Consider the following 17,593-nt stretch of genomic DNA (forward strand, 5'->3'; position numbering starts at 1 on the left):
ACGTCTAATCTGTATAAGAACAGACAACACAGCGAACATGGTGAAAGTTGCCTCTCTTAGCAAGTGGACCAGGATGCAGTGCTTTGACAGCCTGCATCTCATAGTTGGTAAGTTTGCTATATTTACTAAGCTGTTTTACTAAACAAATTGTCCTAAAATTAAAGTAAACAATATTGTTGTATCAGATTCATACCACTATTGCTATAATGTTTATATAGGTACAGTATTATACCTCTACTACTGCTAATTACACATTTTCTTAGCCATATTGTAACAAAATAATACTTTTTCACAATGACACTGAAAATTTTGGAATCTTGAATTGAATTTTAAAATGTTAGTTTCATAAACAATTAATTTTTAAAGACGCATCATATTGAAACTTGAGGGCATGCCACTAACGTAAAACTCGTAAGACAGATCAGTAAGATCAGTTTTCATAGATTTTTAAAACATGTGAAGAAAGCAGGTAGAAACTATATATTTCATCTTTAAATAACATGTATTCAGTTGCAGAAACATAGTTATTTGTATGTATAAGCAGTTTATTGTTTAAATGTAAATTTTTACACTATATAATGTGTACTTTTTTTACATTTTTTTTTTTATTTTTTTTTTTTTTTTTTACCCCCTTAGAAAATGCATTGAAAAAGGATGAACACATCATCTCTGTAACAGGGGTCTGCAAGAAGCTGGTCGGTCACTTGTATCACAGCTGGAATGCTAGAAGTTCTTTGGAAAAGCTTAGAAGGAGCTCAATCTACCATTACATTTCCTCATATTAGAATGCCAAACAAGATGGTGTTCCAGATAGATAATGATCAGCAGGATACTAAAGGAGCTGGAAGCTTTAACTCCTTTCCTGTCTGCAAAGAAAAAGGTGTGACATCTAATGCCAACGTGGCAAGAAGTAGATGTCTTGGAGGCTATCAACAAGTCACTAGGTCCACTGCTGGACTTCACAGATGCACTTTCAGGAGAAGGCTATGTTAGTGTTACCAATATGAAGCCAGTTCTTCACCTCTTTAACAATTCAATGTTACTAATGCAAGAGGAAGACACAGACCTGACCCAGAAGTTGTAGAGTGAGATGCTGGGCTACCTTAATGAGAAATATAACGATGAAGCTATTCAGGAGCTGCTAGATATGACATCTTGTATGGACACCCGGTTCAAAATGGACTTCATCAGTGCAGACAGCAAGATCAAAGTCAAGGACAGAGTGACATCATAGATGACTGAATTCCAAGAGACCTAAAGCTGCAGCGCTGAAGTTAAGCCCACAGTTGCTGACATGTCCCAGGCAAAGAAAGCCAAAACGTCCTTGGGAGGTTTCTTAAAAAAAGTGTGATTCCTATCTGACCCTTAGGGAAGCTGTGGAAGTTGAATTAAACAAGTACTTGCTAACACCATCCACAGACAAAGAAGATCCACTTTCATGGTGGAAATCACACAAGGTGAACTTTCCACTACTTGCCAAGCTTGTCTTCAAGTATCTGTGTTTTCCAACTACAAGCTCCCCATCAGATGGGATTTTCAGTGCAATTGGCAACATTATCACTTGTCAACGTTCTTTCCTTAAGCCAGCAATAGTATATAGACTGGTATTCTTGGCTAGAAACCTTTTAAACTAAGTAATCTGTTAAGAAAGAAACCAGATGTTATACAATTGAGAAGTTTCATTTTATCTTGCTTAGCCATGTTGACCAACACTTTGGTTTATTTTGGCAATGTTCCTAAGAGAAGTTTAAAAACAGTTTGTATGACAAAATGGTTATGTGTTGCTGTTTGTTATTTAGTGCAAAATGATGATTATTATTTATTTATCCAGTTTAACATTTTGAAAGTTATTTGTTTTATAAATAATACTTATATTAAGTTGTATTTTTGAAAAACACTCAGGGGACTGGTGTATAGCTGCTATTATATTTTTATAATTTTGTTTAAAATATGTTTACTGTTTTGCTGTTTGCCAGAAAAGAGGTTTAATTTTGAAGTAAAATGTTAAATGGTATATTTTATAACTCATGTTAATTCGCTATGTGAAAATAGTGCCTCCTTACTCCTACTTTTACTGTTCTCTTTTAACCAGGAGTACAGATATGTAGTCTCCTGTAATCTTCTTTATCCCTTCTAAACAACATCCTACTTCACTGAGAGATGTGTAGTGATGGGCAAAAGAAGTTTCATTAAGATTCCACTAAATATAGAGATAAAATTCAAAGTTTTAAGAGTCATTTTTGCATTTTTTAAATTCTTTTTATTTTCTGTACAGCAGATGCACTCACCTTCCAAGATCACCCCAAATATTCTAAAATGATTTATTCTTTGAAAATGGAGTTATTCGGGTTATCTGGTGAAAAATCATGGATTTTTTTTTAATATCGCAATATATCTTGCAGTAAAAAAAATATTGCAATGTCAGTGTTTTTCCGAATATTGTACCGCCCTACTTGGCAGGTAGTGTATCCTGTTAACCTTAGGGCTGCCAGTTTAGTCTCTGACTCTTTGTGTTCCAGTTTTAAAATTTACTTATAAACAATTCTTATAAAGTTCTATTTTTGTAAAGCACTTTTTAGATTTCACAATAGAAAGATCCAATAAAAATAAACTCCTCTGTAATACCATATTCTTGCTTGATATTAAAAAAAAATGCAGCAACTCTTAGTGCTAGTTAAAAATCTGTGACAACTGGCTTTGCGCATTAATTTTCTGTTTAATTCTTGGCTCATTTCTCTAAAGGGCATTAGAAACGGAACACAACGGAAACTGTATTATTCGAATAACCCAGGAATTTTCCCTGAAATATCTCTAGAATGTCGTAAAACAGCAACAAAAAACAGTAGGGGCTTTTTGGGCCTAATTGATTATCTTAAACATCACAAAGCTCAATGTATTCAATAATTTAAAAATATTCATTCTGATTACTATTTATTTGTGCCAGTTTTGTGTGTAATGGGAATGGAATGACCTGAACAAGAGTCCTTCAGTATGAAAAGGTTGAAAATTACTTTTGACATTCACAAGGTGGAAAATGTGGAAAGGCATTGTATGTGTCCAACATTAAAGGAGAAATTATTGTGGCAAAAGATTGAAATTCCACATATCTGAAAAGTCATTAGTATTTTGTGCCTATTTATTTTCAGGCAGATTATGAAGTAACTCCAGATGAACAACTGAAGGCAAAAGGAGAGGAAATTGTTCTGAAGTTTTTTACAAATGAGGTAAAATGTAATCATAATGAAAGTGGATCTGTAGTGTTAAAATATCACTGCTTCATCATTATAGAGCTGATAGTCTGCATTGAAATATACCAGTATAGAGGGGTCGTAAAGAAGAATAACATGCCAGTGTCTTGAGTGCCACCTTATGAAGTCCATACAAAACCTCTTCCTTGTATTAATTTTTTCCTGAAAGGTCTGACTCTCCTTCTCCAATCCTTAGTTAAACCTGTTGCCCTGTCTGATGCCTTCATTTGACTTCCTTTCCTACAGAAGGACTTACAGTATGTCTTTTCATATCTTGACATAACTCTCTTTTTCTTCTTTGATTCCCAACAGTCTGCAGATTTTGTTCCAGAAGTGCAGGAAGAATTAGTTAAACAATGTCAAGATAGTCTGGAGAGCAGTCCTAGCAAAGAACTCTTCAGTGAAAGTGTCCGGTAGGTACAGTCATAACTTATGTCCACACCACTGTGGTTGATGGTTGTGCATAATTTGACAAGGGCTAGGACAATGTTTTGGCTACTTTTGATATCATAACCTGTTGTGATTGCATAAAACTAAATTGACAGAAAGGGATGCAGGGCAGGCCTCAAAATGACAAAAAAAACAGACTGAGATCTCAATTATAAAGCATGAGTACACGTAGAAAGGGCTCAAAATGTACATTCGCTACTTCCCATGCAAATATTAGGGTTTTATAAAAGAAAACTTGATGGGGGGAAAATGTATATATTTGCAGAAGCCCTGTGATTCCACTGAGGGCCCTCAAAAATGGTGAATATGATGAACAGACTTTAGTTTAGTTCCATGGTTAAAGGGGCAATGCTGTGTATTTATCCTGGAGGACTTTTTTGCTTTTGAGTCAGTATATATTGGCTTCCTGTTGTCACTTCTCAGAGGACTGGCCATCAAGTCAACAATATCTCAACCAAGTATCATTCCATTATTGCTGGTGTGGGTGTACATACAGAAAAAGCATGTTTTTGCCAACATTTTGCAGCAGTGTCCAGTTCTCTTAACATAATTGGAGCACTTTACTGCACAAATGTTACAATAAGGGCACCTAGCGAGAAGGAGGCTGCTTTTTGTTAAGCGTAAGCAGTTACATTCCATTAACGCATAAGTCATTCAAGATGTGACTGGCAAACATTTCTCTTTGCCCTGGGTCAACTTGTGATTTTTTTATTTTGAGGCAAAGTAGCTTTGACATACAGTATGTAGAGGGTTGCTTATTGAAAAGGTAACTGTCCGAAACGTCTGTGTTTTCTTTGGCCTGTACTATTCACTGTAACAGCAATCCCATCATTACATGAGTCAGGTGATAGTGTCTACATGCTCTGACAATGGTGCCTTTCACCCTTCCTGGTGCACTAGAGGACAAAGGAGAGGCACTATGATTCCACGCATGATTTTGCACTGTCAATTGTGGAGCAAAACCAGATACTCTTGAATGAAGGTGGCGGGGTCTTGACACGTTAAGGGGGAGCTCTGTATCCAGTGAAGTTCTGCAGCATCATGACTGCAAATGTATGAAACTGATTAACATGTTCTGTATATGGATGTATCAGGGTGACATTCACGGCACATTCATGTGTGCATATTTACAGGGTTATTGTGATATATAATCAGTAAATTATGTAGAAATGTGCATATGCCAGGTTCTATAAATAATATATGCTCTATACAATATATAAATACTAAATAATATTTAAGCAAAATAGTAACAGAATTTGCAAAATGACAAAAGACACATGAAATATAGTTCAAAAACAACAAAATTACAAAAAAAGGAATACATACTTAAGCCAGGGATCAAACCTTGGCTAAAACTTAAGAATTCCAGTTATTGACAATTTAACATTAGATTTTTATCACAGTCATAGTACATGAAAAGTTTACTTATAGCTGCAACACATCAATATTTGATAAAATATTTTTTGCAGGTCCTCAAAAATCCATGAGGTCATGTTTTCTAGCCAATGTGAACACTTTTCAGATAACATTTTAATCAGAAAATGACATCATGTTCTGTCCTGTGTATCAAGTATACATGTAATATGGACTCTCAAAACTCCAGGAATACTAATGCATATCCCCCAAACCCCACCCACTGCATAGGTTTAATATTAGTAAATGTGGATGCACAAAACACTGAGGGGGTCCATGCTCTCTGATTTAATGTTAGTAAATCTTGATGCTTGAAACTCCATGGGGAACTTGCTCTCTGAGCTAATGTTAGTTAATCTGGCCAGCAGAGTCTCCACTTTATTAAAAAGTAACAGCACTTGTGTATTTCCACTTCAGGTACTAGTTTGACAGATTATGATACAGAATAAATAAGATTATTATATTATCCACCTACATGATCAGCAGAGATTTTCTGTCTTGTGCTCATCCACAAGCCAAAAACTTTGAAAACCATTGAACAACACAACAAATCAGTTATACAGTATGTGCTTTTTGCACAATGGCATTAAGAAAAACAAAAGTGACTTGTTTACTTATTAATTGTGATGATTAAAACTTGAAATAGGTTTTTGATTGTGAATAAGATAATTCTGTTATTAACACTCTGTCTTACTTACCCCTGATTACTTTGTTGCCATGGATTTTTGCATGGTGTATGTTTGGTTTTATAAGTCTATTTCTTTTATTTTGTGTGTGTATGTGTTGGTGCATGTGTACCATTTGAGCGTAAGCAAAATTTAATATGGAATCTAAGCAAAGATTTATACACGAGGCCCCTTAAGCCTTGAAGGTAATTTGCCAGATTCTGCGCATTTACTTTGGGGAGGTCATCCTCAACAATATTTTAAGTGAAAATGATTATTTTAAGAAAATTTTAAAATAAATCACTACCTTAGTTGCATATGTATGCACAGTCTTTAAAATGAAGTATCGCTGTTCAGTTTGGCTAAGAGTGAACTTTTATTATTACAAAGAACAGTAAAATATATGTTGAAGTAGAAAATACTTCCACAGAGTATTAGTTGAAAGGTTGTGGACACGTTTGAAACCAAGATGATTTTTATTATTTTTTCTAAAAGATGAATTTGTTTTTCACTTATTGTTGGTTACATGATCTTTTCAGATATTATAACATTTAATATTATTCCTCTTGATTTCAGTCTTTACATTGAAATAAGCTTAAGTTCAGTTAGGTTCTGTAAACTTTTAATATTTTGGGGAATTTCAAAAATTATCTAAGAATCATTCCATAAGGGGGAGCTATTTTCAAAGAATTAAAACAGCGCTTTAAGCCTGTGTCTCATATGAGCAGATGCAGGCAAGGTTACATGACTAGTCTTTTAAAAAAAAAAAAAAAAAAAAAAAAAAAAAAATTAAAGCGCACTTGGTGGGTGAAGACAGCTGCAAGCAAAGAGAGTGCACAGCAGTGGTCAAATAGCAGAGCCGCAGCAAAGCAGAAATAGGGGAGAGATTACACCTCTAATTGAGAAACATATATGAAATCCAGGTTAGACTTAGAGTGATTAATGAATAGGGAAATAAGAGAAAGTCTTAGCCAGTGGATTAAGTAAAAGAAATTAGCCAATCAGATTCAGGTTTGAAGTAGATTTACATTCTGTAGATATCAACTTAAGTTGGGCACACATTGGTGAAATTCGACTGTCAAGTAAGGGTTTAAGTACATGTTAGAGTCTATTCCCAGTGTAATCTTCCATCCATCCATTATCCAACCCGCTATATCCTAACTACAGGGTCACGGGGGTCTGCTGGAGCCAATCCCAGCCAACACAGGGCACAAGGCAGGAAACAAACCCAGGGCAGGGCACCAGCTCACCGCAGGGAACACACACACTAGGGACAATTTAGAATCGCCAATGCACCTAACCTGCATGTCTTTGGACTGTGGGAGGAAACCCGAGCACCCGGAGGAAACCCATGCAGACACTGGGAGAACATGCAAACTCCACGTAGGGAGGACCCGGGAAGTGAACCCAGGTCTCCTAACTGCGAGGCAGCAGCGCTACCACTGCACCACCGTGCCACCCCCAGTGTAATCTTAAAATTGTTTTTTATGGAAATAACCCAGGGATTAAACATGAGAGAAATAGCTGGACGTAATCTACACATCTCCACCAACGGCAGCTAATTCCTAAAGGATCCCAACCCCAAAGCTGACATGCCACCCATTAACTCTAAGCTGCTCAGTCTGCATATAAAAAAATACTAAAAAACTGTCTGGGAGTATACAGAGAAAACATATTCAGATTTGGCACACCTCCCACCTCTACCCACACTGCCCTGCTGCCCCACTGCACTACATGAGAGCCACAAGAAGACAACCTACAGAGAAATGTTCAATAAAAAAGTTTAAGCAACAGCTGCTGAAGTAATTAGAAACAGTAAAGACCATCCAGAAATAAATCCATCACAGAAGAGGGAATAGAGCCGCACTACACTTGGCACCCAGAAGCGATTTGTCAAGGAAGGGTGGAAACTACCATCTATGTCCCCAGAACTGAAAAATCTGGAAAACTAAGATATCTCTCATATTAACCAAGGATGCCCAGTTAAACAAGAACATACAAATGACTACCAACATATTTCCTGTGTTCATGAAGCTAGGAATAATTAGTCAGATGTACTACACTACATCGCCTAAGTAAAGCAAATACTGTATATTCATAATCAAAGAAATGCATCCTAGAAGACACTAATTTGGATAATTAAGTAGTTTTGAGAATACTACGTTGTCTACAGTAGGAATGGGCAGTATAGTGACAAATGAATTTCATGATATAATTAAAAAGTTTGATGGTGTTGGTAGGTACCAGTATAATGTATTTGTATATGCTTTTCAAATGTGCTTGTAAAATGTTTTTTTAAACAAATGCACTTAATTGTGCACACAGTTGAGCCTCTTATCCATTGAAATGCCTGCGAATGAAAGCAGTACTCATTATTTCAGTAGTAGGTGTTTTCCTTCTCTTGCACTCACTCCCTCATTCACACCACCACTCCCAATGACAAGCAAACATTGATAGGACATCCTGTTTGCATCAACTAACAAATCAGGATGAACTGCACAGCACTCTGGGTAACCTTATTAAAGGACTGGGTTCTCTAACTGCACACAGTTTACATACCAGTCTATACATACCCACTCATACATCAGAGATATAAAGTTGACTGTCTAATATTGTCATGGAAATTGCAGTGTCAGTTATGGGCATTCACCTGTTTATACCCTAACTGACTTACTATTATGATACTTTTTTAGGAACTGAATGAACTTTGAGTTATTGTTATAAAAAGGGCACTTACAGATTGCAATAGCAGTGTGAATTTTTCACACTTGCACTATGCCCATTTCCCAGTCAGAGATTCTTACAAGTCAGGGAGGAGCAAAACAGCATGTGTGATTTGAGGTGTAATTGAGACAGGCAGAGGTTTTCCTTAGTCTGTGGAATATGTGAGACTGCAGTGCATCGAGACTTACCCAAATGTCTCCCTCTAAATAAAGAGTGCTACTCCTTAAATCTCAAGATTGACTTTTGAGAAGTGCAGAAAATTGTTTTGAGATGACTTGTCAAGTTCAATGAAATGCCTTTTGTGATTATCTGGTTTCTTGTTACTGAGCCACCCACTTCACCTTTCTCTAAGTTATGTTATTTCCAGCTTGATTTTTTTGCCTTTTACTTTTTATTTATTGTTTGCACAGTCATCCTTTCTTTGCATATTGATCTTTTTTTTGTGTTTTTCAATTGTTTGTGTTTTCATTTTCTTGTTTGCACTTTGCCTTTTGAATACACCATACCTCATATTTCCTAGCACTTCAGTTTTACTCCCAGGCCTGTCAATGTTTCTGTCAATTTTAAAGGTGTTCCCATTGGCTGGATGGATTATTTTCTGGGTTCTTGTGATTTTTTTAATTTGACCTAAGACGAATAAGCTTGGCTGTATGTGGTAGTGTTCTGGATGAGGATGTCATCCAGGTGTGAGTCCTGATGTTTTTTTGTTGCTGATAAAGCAGTTTTGAATGATCTTGTAATAAAAAATGTTTGTATTTACACCCTAGCTGTCATTCATTAGTATATTTTTAGAAAGCTGGTTGTTTACAGCATTTAAGAAGTGACATCTCAAACATATGGCTAAAATTACTATTTTAGTGTTTTCAGTAACTTAGCTTTCCACTTTTTATACTCTTTACTGTTGAGTGAGTGCAGCTGTCTACAAATCTGCTTTTGGAAGGGTGCATTATTAAATTCCTTTCTGAATCAGGAACCATGTTAATACTGTTTTCACTAATTTTATAGTCACACTACTCATCCACTATAAAGAGAATTTACTGCCCACTAAAGAGACACTTTTATGTTATCGGTGGAGCCAGGGAAAGCAAACAAACAACAGCAACACTGGGACTCGGATATGAAAACGTTCAAAAGAGTAATGGTCATTTGCAGCTGTGTAGAGAGGACGCAGATTTGATTTACAAAATTTAGTTTGCTTTATAATACTATTGCCTGTTTTCCCATTCATTTTTAAAAATTCTTTTCTTTTTGGCAAATTTCATAGTTATCACAAGCAGTATGATCACATGCCTTGACGCAACTACTTCCTGAAATGCACTGAATGGAGAGAATTAGTGAGCAAAATCTACAGCAAGTCGTGTGGTTTAGTGGCTGATGAACAGTAATTTTAAACTCCTAAATTGCAGTGTTTGATCCTGCTTTCAGTTCAGACTTGGTCCTTCTGAAAGATGTGTACAAGTACAGTACAAAGTGAAGACTAATTGTGTACAGAGTTGTATATGCATGATTTCCCTGACAGGTGGCAGCAAATACTATTTGCATTCTAGATAATATATGTTTGAGTAAACATGGCCCTGTTGTAATTTAGAAAGTTTTAAACTGCATTGTATGATGGACATCATGGATGGAACGGCGTCCCGAACAGGATGGATGGAATTCGCTTACCCGGTCATTACTGATGGACAGATTGGGTGGATGTTCATCCTTGCTAGGATTGGTTCTGTTCCTTTTTAAAGTCAGAGGCTTGACATAATGAATGAATGGGAAATGATTACCTTCAAGTATCACATTTCCCCAGTCCACTTGGTTGCAACATCTGTCTGGCTTAGCTCTCACTTGAACACTTGCAATATTGCATGGGAGTTGTAGTTCTGGAGGAATGCCCTTGTAGGGATCTTGTGGGCTGTTAGAGGATGCTGTTGGAAGGAGACTCCACTGTTAGGTGGAAATCCTGCCTGACCCAGAAGTGCTTCATGGGTGCTATATGGTGGCACCAGATGTCCTCCCAAGTCCAGCATAAAGGATGCTGCTCCACCTCACCCAGGTGAGTTAGGGTCGGGAGTGGAGAATGTTGAAGCTTGTCTGGAGAGGTGTGCAGAAGGAAGAAAAGAGAAAGGAAAAAGAATTGTAGAGTGGATTGTCCTGGAGAATTAGCCAATCTGAAGTTGTATCTGGGGTTTGGGATTCTAAGGCACCCCCTTGTGGTCGCAACTAACAGGAGCCTTCAACTTATTTAGTTAATGATACTTTGCACTTGCAGAGAAATTCCAAAATTGATTCCAATGGCAAATTTTAAACCTTTTCCTTTTAGCCAGTGCAGTCTAGGTTGACATTTACCCATTGTTCTTATTGTCGAAGATTCAAATTATTATGCGAATGAGTTTAGCTCATTGTTCATAAAAAATGGTGATCCTATAGCTAATATAAAGCTTCTCACTTGTTTTATACATTTGTTTCCTTTTTAACAAAAATATTACTTACAGGAAGTGTTTATATTTTGCAATTCCCTTCATTGTATTGAATCTTTCATTTTTCTCCTGCTCTTGTTCACACTATAAAGAACTAGAGAAGTGTTATATATATATGAAATATATTGTTGCAAGTTGCATTATAGGACTTTTTTTGCCATATTTTACTTTCTGAGAAGATATTTTTGTTTTTTTCTCATAAAAGAAAACCATAAAATCCCATTTTCCTTCTATTCTTCAATAAACTTGACATTTAATGGGAAACCGACAGTTACTTCATGACTGACTGACATGTCAAGTAGAGTACTATAACTTTAATTTCCAAAAGTGTCTTAAATTTTGTAAAACAGAGACTAAGCATACTATACCTGAATGGACGAAGTAACACTTGTTTCGTTTTTGTGTTTTACTTTAATAACATTACTGACACAACCATTTTTTGTTACCTGCTTTTAACAGGGATGACTCATCCCATTGATAAAAAGGTATTCTCCAAGAAAAAATATTATCAAAAAATACAACTTCTTGTACAATAAATAGAAAAGTACTAAGTTGTCATTTTTCATGTACCCAGTGTAGCTGCATTCTTTCCAGGTTCCCAAAAATCGAGCAGCTATTGAGTTGGCAAGGTAGGATCTTTAACATTTCATGTTAAATTTCAGTTACATTCTGTACTTCAGTTATGTTACTTTTCTGTTGTGAACTTACATAAGCTTCACTTCAGTACGTTACATTTGGTTTGAAACTGTTTGCCTTCTGCACCTTACCAACTGCAAGACAGAACTAGTGTCTAGTCAGAACGACAAGAAGTAATTAGAACATTCCATTTACAAGTTAGCTTGCATGGGTTATAATATAACCTTCCATTAACTGTGTACTATTACACAGATAAACATTTTAACATAACTAAGAAAATTCTTATATCAATTTAACATAACCTAACTAACCAACAAATGTACACTGAGGTTTGTTTAACTAGTTTGCTGCCTTCGTTGGGCAGTGATGTTCCCCATTAAGTTGGTCATGTAAGCTTATCTAGAATTGAAAGCTACAGAGACTCCATCTGCCAGGATTACTATTGAATATTTAATTTATTAAGATTTTCCAACTTAATTTGTTTTGATTAAAATTGCATGTTTTTATTGTTTGCACAATTTTTATTACTATCTCTTTTTTCCCTTGAATGTCTGGGAGTAGAGCTCTTCATGATTTTCTAAGTGGGTCACCTTTCACCAGTTACCAAGATTCCATGTACTACGATCGTTTTCTGCAATGGAAGGTCTTAGAACGGTAAGTGCTTCTCCTTATGGTTCTGTTAAACCATATGGCCTTATTTTCTTATTTCATTTTTCATTTTAATGCTTGTTTTAATGGAATATGGTCTTTAATATTTCACTTATACAGACTGTTCTCTAGTAACTTGCCAGTGCATCTTTAGTGTATATAGCCTCTTTAAAATTTGATTCAATATAAACAGAAGTATAGATCTCTTTAAGACGCATTATTTATATTATTTCTTGCTGCAGTTATGCATGGTTACTTATTTGCTATATATTTCAACCAAGAACATCTGTGTCTACATTTGATTTTATGTCTCTGATTGAAGGAATGTTTGTTAAACTGTTCTAAATATGATTTTATATTTTTTTTTGTCTGACTGAATGGAAGTTATGCTGTTGTATTTGCACAACAAACTAATAAAATTATATAATGTTGAGGCAAAATGACCACTTTAATCCAATTAGAAAAAGTATTCTTTTATTGATCAGGAAAACTGATATTTGAATGTTCAGTGAAATAATAATTAGTGCTGTCTATATGGAATTTACAGAACTTTGTTTTTCTTGTGAGTGCTCAACATACAGTGTGTGTTTTTTCTGGTGGACACAGTCATACCCTGCATGCATTGTACCTACCTGGTATCAAGTGCTTTGCATTTAGTCTTCTTACTCCCAGTGTCCCAAGAATGTCTCAAACATTGATGAAGGGATATAAATTAAATATAAATATATTAACTGTTTACAAAGAAGAACATGTAAAATATAAAACAAATTGTTTTTATTCTTGCATTATACCCTTTGCTGGTGAGGTGATAGGTGACTCCTCATGGCCCTATCATAGATAAAGGAGGTTCAGTAAATAAATGTCATTCTGAATCAGTAACTTTAATGTTTAGTGCATCAACAAAAACATGAGACAAAAGAGTGCTGGTAAGTGTGACTGAATTACGCATAGTGACAAATTAATACAGATTGTGGAATTTAATTTAATGGATGCTTAAAAAATGATGAAGTGGTTCTCCTTCATGGTAAAATGTTATTACCTTTAACTTGCATGCCATGTAATTAAGATGATGTACCTACTGCTTTTTAAAAGCTTGGAGATTATGTGACTCTATGTTCTCGCTCCTCAATTATAGATATCAAAATTAGGATTTGTCCATCTTAATCACTGCCTGCCATAGGTAATAACAACATATGGACAGGTGCCACTTTTAGACCTTTTTCCAAGGGATTATGTGGAGCTAGAAATTGCACAGTACAGTTACCCTTTTATTCACATGGTTTTGTGCTTTCTCTTCATTTGAGTATGTTTGTCACATTTCATTTATATTATTTTCATAAAAAAACAAATTCCTGACTACAGAAAACTTAAAGTATGACTCCAGCTGAGACTCCAGCACTAACGCAGGCAAAAATTGGCGGTCAACATTGAGTAATGCAGGATGTTAAATTGCATACAATGTGCCATAAAACTTCAGTAAAAATGGCATTGATTTGACTATAAACAAAATCCATTACATTAGAAAACAATTTGCTTACATATTAAAAATCTGATCATAAAACTGTTATTTTTATGTTATTTCCAAACACCAGTTATTCCAAGATGTGCAAAGGGCAGTCATGACAAGTACAGTATCTCATAGTTTAAAAAAGAAGAAAATGAAAGGACAGGGAACTTGGATATTTGGATTAGGCTTTCATTCACTACTTTTAGATTTGAGCTATGTTTAATGTTCCTCAGCCAGGCAAAATTGTGCTTCATAGAGAAGCAAGATGTATTCGCTCTTAGTATTAAAGTAGCGAATTGTGTTAAATTTGTGCATTAAGATACTTGTCCTTGTGATTTTGTGGCTGCTAAAGGCGTTGTACAGCTTTGGAATACAGCTGATTTGTTATCTGTGTTTGAATAATACTTTTAAATGCAATACACAACATGGCATATTCAGTTATCATGTTGTTTTTTCTCATTAATGATAATTTCCAGCAGAACCAAAATACATTTTTGATGTATCTATGTTTATCAATATAGTTTTACAGCATGGGATGCAGTTCCCATATCGAGCAAAAAGTAAATAAAAGTGAAACTTATTATTTGAAGCCAAATGAGCACCTTCAGTAAACGAAAATCATGTTCATATCAAAATTGCATGACTGAATGAAAAATTTTTGTTTTCCAATGGAAACCTTTTTTTTTTTTTTCAATGTTAACCTCAGTTAACAGAATTTAAATTATTGTGCAGTGGACAGGAGCAGTCAGAAAATCTGTGGGAGACATGATTAAAAAACAGTCTGGTCCACAGCTCTAATGACCTATGCATACGCTACAGCTACACTGGCAATTTCTCGCTCTGTGGCTTCATTTAGATGTCTAGTTTGTCACATTTTATCAATGTTTTAGACACTAAAAAGCTGACAGATGGCAAGCTGTAGTTCTAATAATGCTTATTAAAGAACCCAAGACTCGTCACTGCTAAAAAAGGCCACTGCTCTGCTAGGCCCTTGAGCAAGGCCCTTAACCTGTAATTGCTCCAGGGGCGCTGTACAATGGCTGACCCTGCGCTCTGACCCCAAGGGGTATGCGAAAACTACCAAATTCCTAATACAAGAAATTGTATAAGGCGAAATAAAGAACAAAAAAAAAAAAAAAAAGTGGTTTGGGGAGATGGTGATGATTTATTAGGAGCAAGCACATATCTGAAGATGAGCTCTTTTGGCCTCATTTCTCAGTGTACACTTTTTTTGGTGTAGTTTCGTTTTGCATACTAAGTCTTTCCACCTCGATGTTCAGTATTTTTGTAAGTGACAGTACTGAAAATAGACAAGCAATTTTTTCATTGGAAATGTGGCAGTAGGAGGGTTTTTTTTGCATTGAAAATACTAATAATAATTTTTGGCAATTATTAATTTAAATGTATTTTTTCTTTAGCTAAATTATTTTATTAATCCCCTCTATTAATGTTTATCAAATATTTCTATTAACACCTTAATTACATTTGTTAGAAATCAATTGGAAACCTAATTGAAGTCCACATTTACTCACAGCAGAGAGGTGTATAGGCATAGAGAAGCTACTATTACTAGAGGGTTTTGTTTTACCCTTATTGTTTTTGTTTGACATCATTTTTTTGTTATTGACATTAAATTTTTGAGAGATTTTTTGATTGCCTTATGACAGTGCAAAAATACCTAGACATTTGGTTAGAACTGATCCATCTGAGAACTGACCCTAGTTACTAAAAAACACGTATTTACAGGGCAAGTGTAATACACATGTAAATGTCCAGAACTAATTCTTCAACCATCACAAAATTGAGAGATGACATAAGAAGTAATTACAAATGAAATAAGAAATTGAGTTAAATTTGATGGAGAACAAATACTATGATAGCATTCTTTCTTGATGGTTTCTAATTTCTCACTTGGCCTGTTTTTTTTTGTTTTTGTTTTTTTTTTTCAAACCCATTTTACAGGCAACCTGTTACAAAGGACACATTTAGACAGTACAGAGTACTGGGAAAAGGAGGATTTGGAGAGGTAACACCCTGCTACTATGCTTCTGAGTGTTTGTTTGAGTCCTTATTTTCTGCAGTTGACCCTTTTGATGCACTCCTTACCAAGCATAGAGAAACCCTCTAAGTTTCCACTAATTTGTTTGCATGTTGGGATACATGTTGCTGAGGTTGCCAAGAAAGCAAATTGTCAGTTAGTCAAAGAAAATCTGTTTGACTATACGAGTATTATCTCTTTAAAATGGATAGAATGGAGATTTAGGGTTTACCCTTTTCAAGCTTTTATGAGTTTTACAGTGTCTGTTGATTTTTTTTTTTTTTGGGTTATAATGAAAGTGCCAACTCTGGTTCATAGCTTTCAATAAATACAGAGCTGTAGATGGATTTCTCATTTTTCCATGCTCTTATTTGATCAAAGAAATAAGTTTTTATCTTGTAGACAAGTTATCTGAGAACAGCCTTTAAAACTTTTTTATATTTAAACTGTGATATTTTATCAATATCCTTTAAGAAAAGTTTGCATTACAGCTTTTCGGTGTAAGAGAAACCTTGGGGGCCTTAGACTTGCTCCCAGTTTCATTGCTATTTTGTAACTGGCCTTTCCTGTCCCAAAGGTATGTGCTTGTCAAGTTAGAGCTACTGGGAAAATGTATGCCTGCAAGAAACTTGAAAAGAAGAGAATCAAAAAAAGAAAAGGGGAAGCAATGGCTTTAAATGAAAAGCAGATCTTAGAAAAAGTGAATAGCAGATTTGTAGTAAGTATATTGGTTTCCACAGGGTTTGATTTCTTATTCACTCAGGTTCAACAAATAACTGCCCTCTCACACTCCCTGTCTGTTGATTTATGACTTGTATATCATGGAATAATCAGAACACCCAACATTTCCTTTGCTTTGTGGGTAAATTGGAAATGCAAAGAATTTGTACACATAAGAAAAAACTGTGTTTTTTAATTAAGAAACTCAGACTATTGAAGACCTAGGTTTCCTTAAGCACAGGGTCTGTTGTTTTATTATATGGTATAAATTAAATGCATGTTTCATTTGTACAGGTTAGTTTAGCTTATGCTTATGAAACCAAAGATGCACTGTGTTTAGTTCTGACAATCATGAATGGTGGAGACCTCAAGTTTCACATCTATAACATTGGATCTCCTGGCTTTGAGGAGGAGAGGGTGCGTTTCTATGCTGCGGAAATCTGCTGTGGTTTAGAACATCTTCACAGCGAAGGCATCGTGTACAGGTCAGGGCACATGTTTTCTCTGTCTAATGTGTTCTGGTGTTTGTTTTTATTAAATTTCAGCATGGTGTGTTTTTGTTTTTTTTTTTGTTTTTTTTTTATAATTCGTTCCAGTAATGAGTACCACCCCTTATTATATGGATGTACAGTTACAATAAAATATATAAATTGTGATTAAAAATTGTGTGTTAAAAAAGAGGATAATAGTATTAATTGTATGTGAAAATTAAAAGAATCTGAGGATTAGTACACTGAAAGGAAGAAAAATCAAGAGCAAAATAACTTTAATAAAATTTGCCAAATATTACAGCATTTGACTTCAGGTTATGGGTATTAATGAATGGTCAGGTTCAAGGCAGAAACTTCATTTGAAGTCTTAACATCATCATAATAAATTACTTAATTCCCTGAATAAACTGTGTAACTTACTTTTGTTGATCTCAGATTAGAAATATTAATTATTCCAGTTTTGTCTTGCAAATTATATAATTGTAGTCACTTGGATAAAAGGTATGAAATGATAGATAATCTGCTTTATTATTATCTTATCATAAATTGGTTCATGTCTCTGTCAGTGAGCATACAAGTGATAGT

At 35.1% G+C, this 17,593-nt stretch overlaps 1 protein-coding gene across 3 annotated transcripts in view; it reads left to right on the forward strand.

Annotated features, from left to right (window-relative positions):
• The window catches only part of grk5l (G protein-coupled receptor kinase 5 like), a 159,060-nt gene that overhangs the window by 105,470 nt on the left and 35,997 nt on the right, over positions 1 to 17,593 (forward strand). The window contains exons 1-7 of one of the 3 annotated variants that reach the window (XM_028799792.2): positions 1,377 to 1,457; positions 3,147 to 3,224; positions 3,561 to 3,661; positions 12,166 to 12,258; positions 15,722 to 15,785; positions 16,375 to 16,515; positions 16,812 to 17,002. In XM_028799792.2, coding sequence (XP_028655625.2) covers positions 12,218 to 12,258; positions 15,722 to 15,785; positions 16,375 to 16,515; positions 16,812 to 17,002 — 437 coding nt within the window. In that variant the 5' untranslated portion in view covers positions 1,377 to 1,457; positions 3,147 to 3,224; positions 3,561 to 3,661; positions 12,166 to 12,217. Of the gene's footprint in view, positions 1 to 1,376; positions 1,458 to 2,762; positions 3,028 to 3,146; positions 3,225 to 3,560; positions 3,662 to 12,165; positions 12,259 to 15,721; positions 15,786 to 16,374; positions 16,516 to 16,811; positions 17,003 to 17,593 lie in introns of those variants that run through there. The other 2 variants (XM_028799784.2, XM_028799776.2) reach the window with 2 other exon arrangements.

Source organism: Erpetoichthys calabaricus, chromosome 1, assembly GCF_900747795.2.
Source record: "Erpetoichthys calabaricus chromosome 1, fErpCal1.3, whole genome shotgun sequence".
NCBI lineage: Eukaryota > Metazoa > Chordata > Cladistia > Polypteriformes > Polypteridae > Erpetoichthys > Erpetoichthys calabaricus.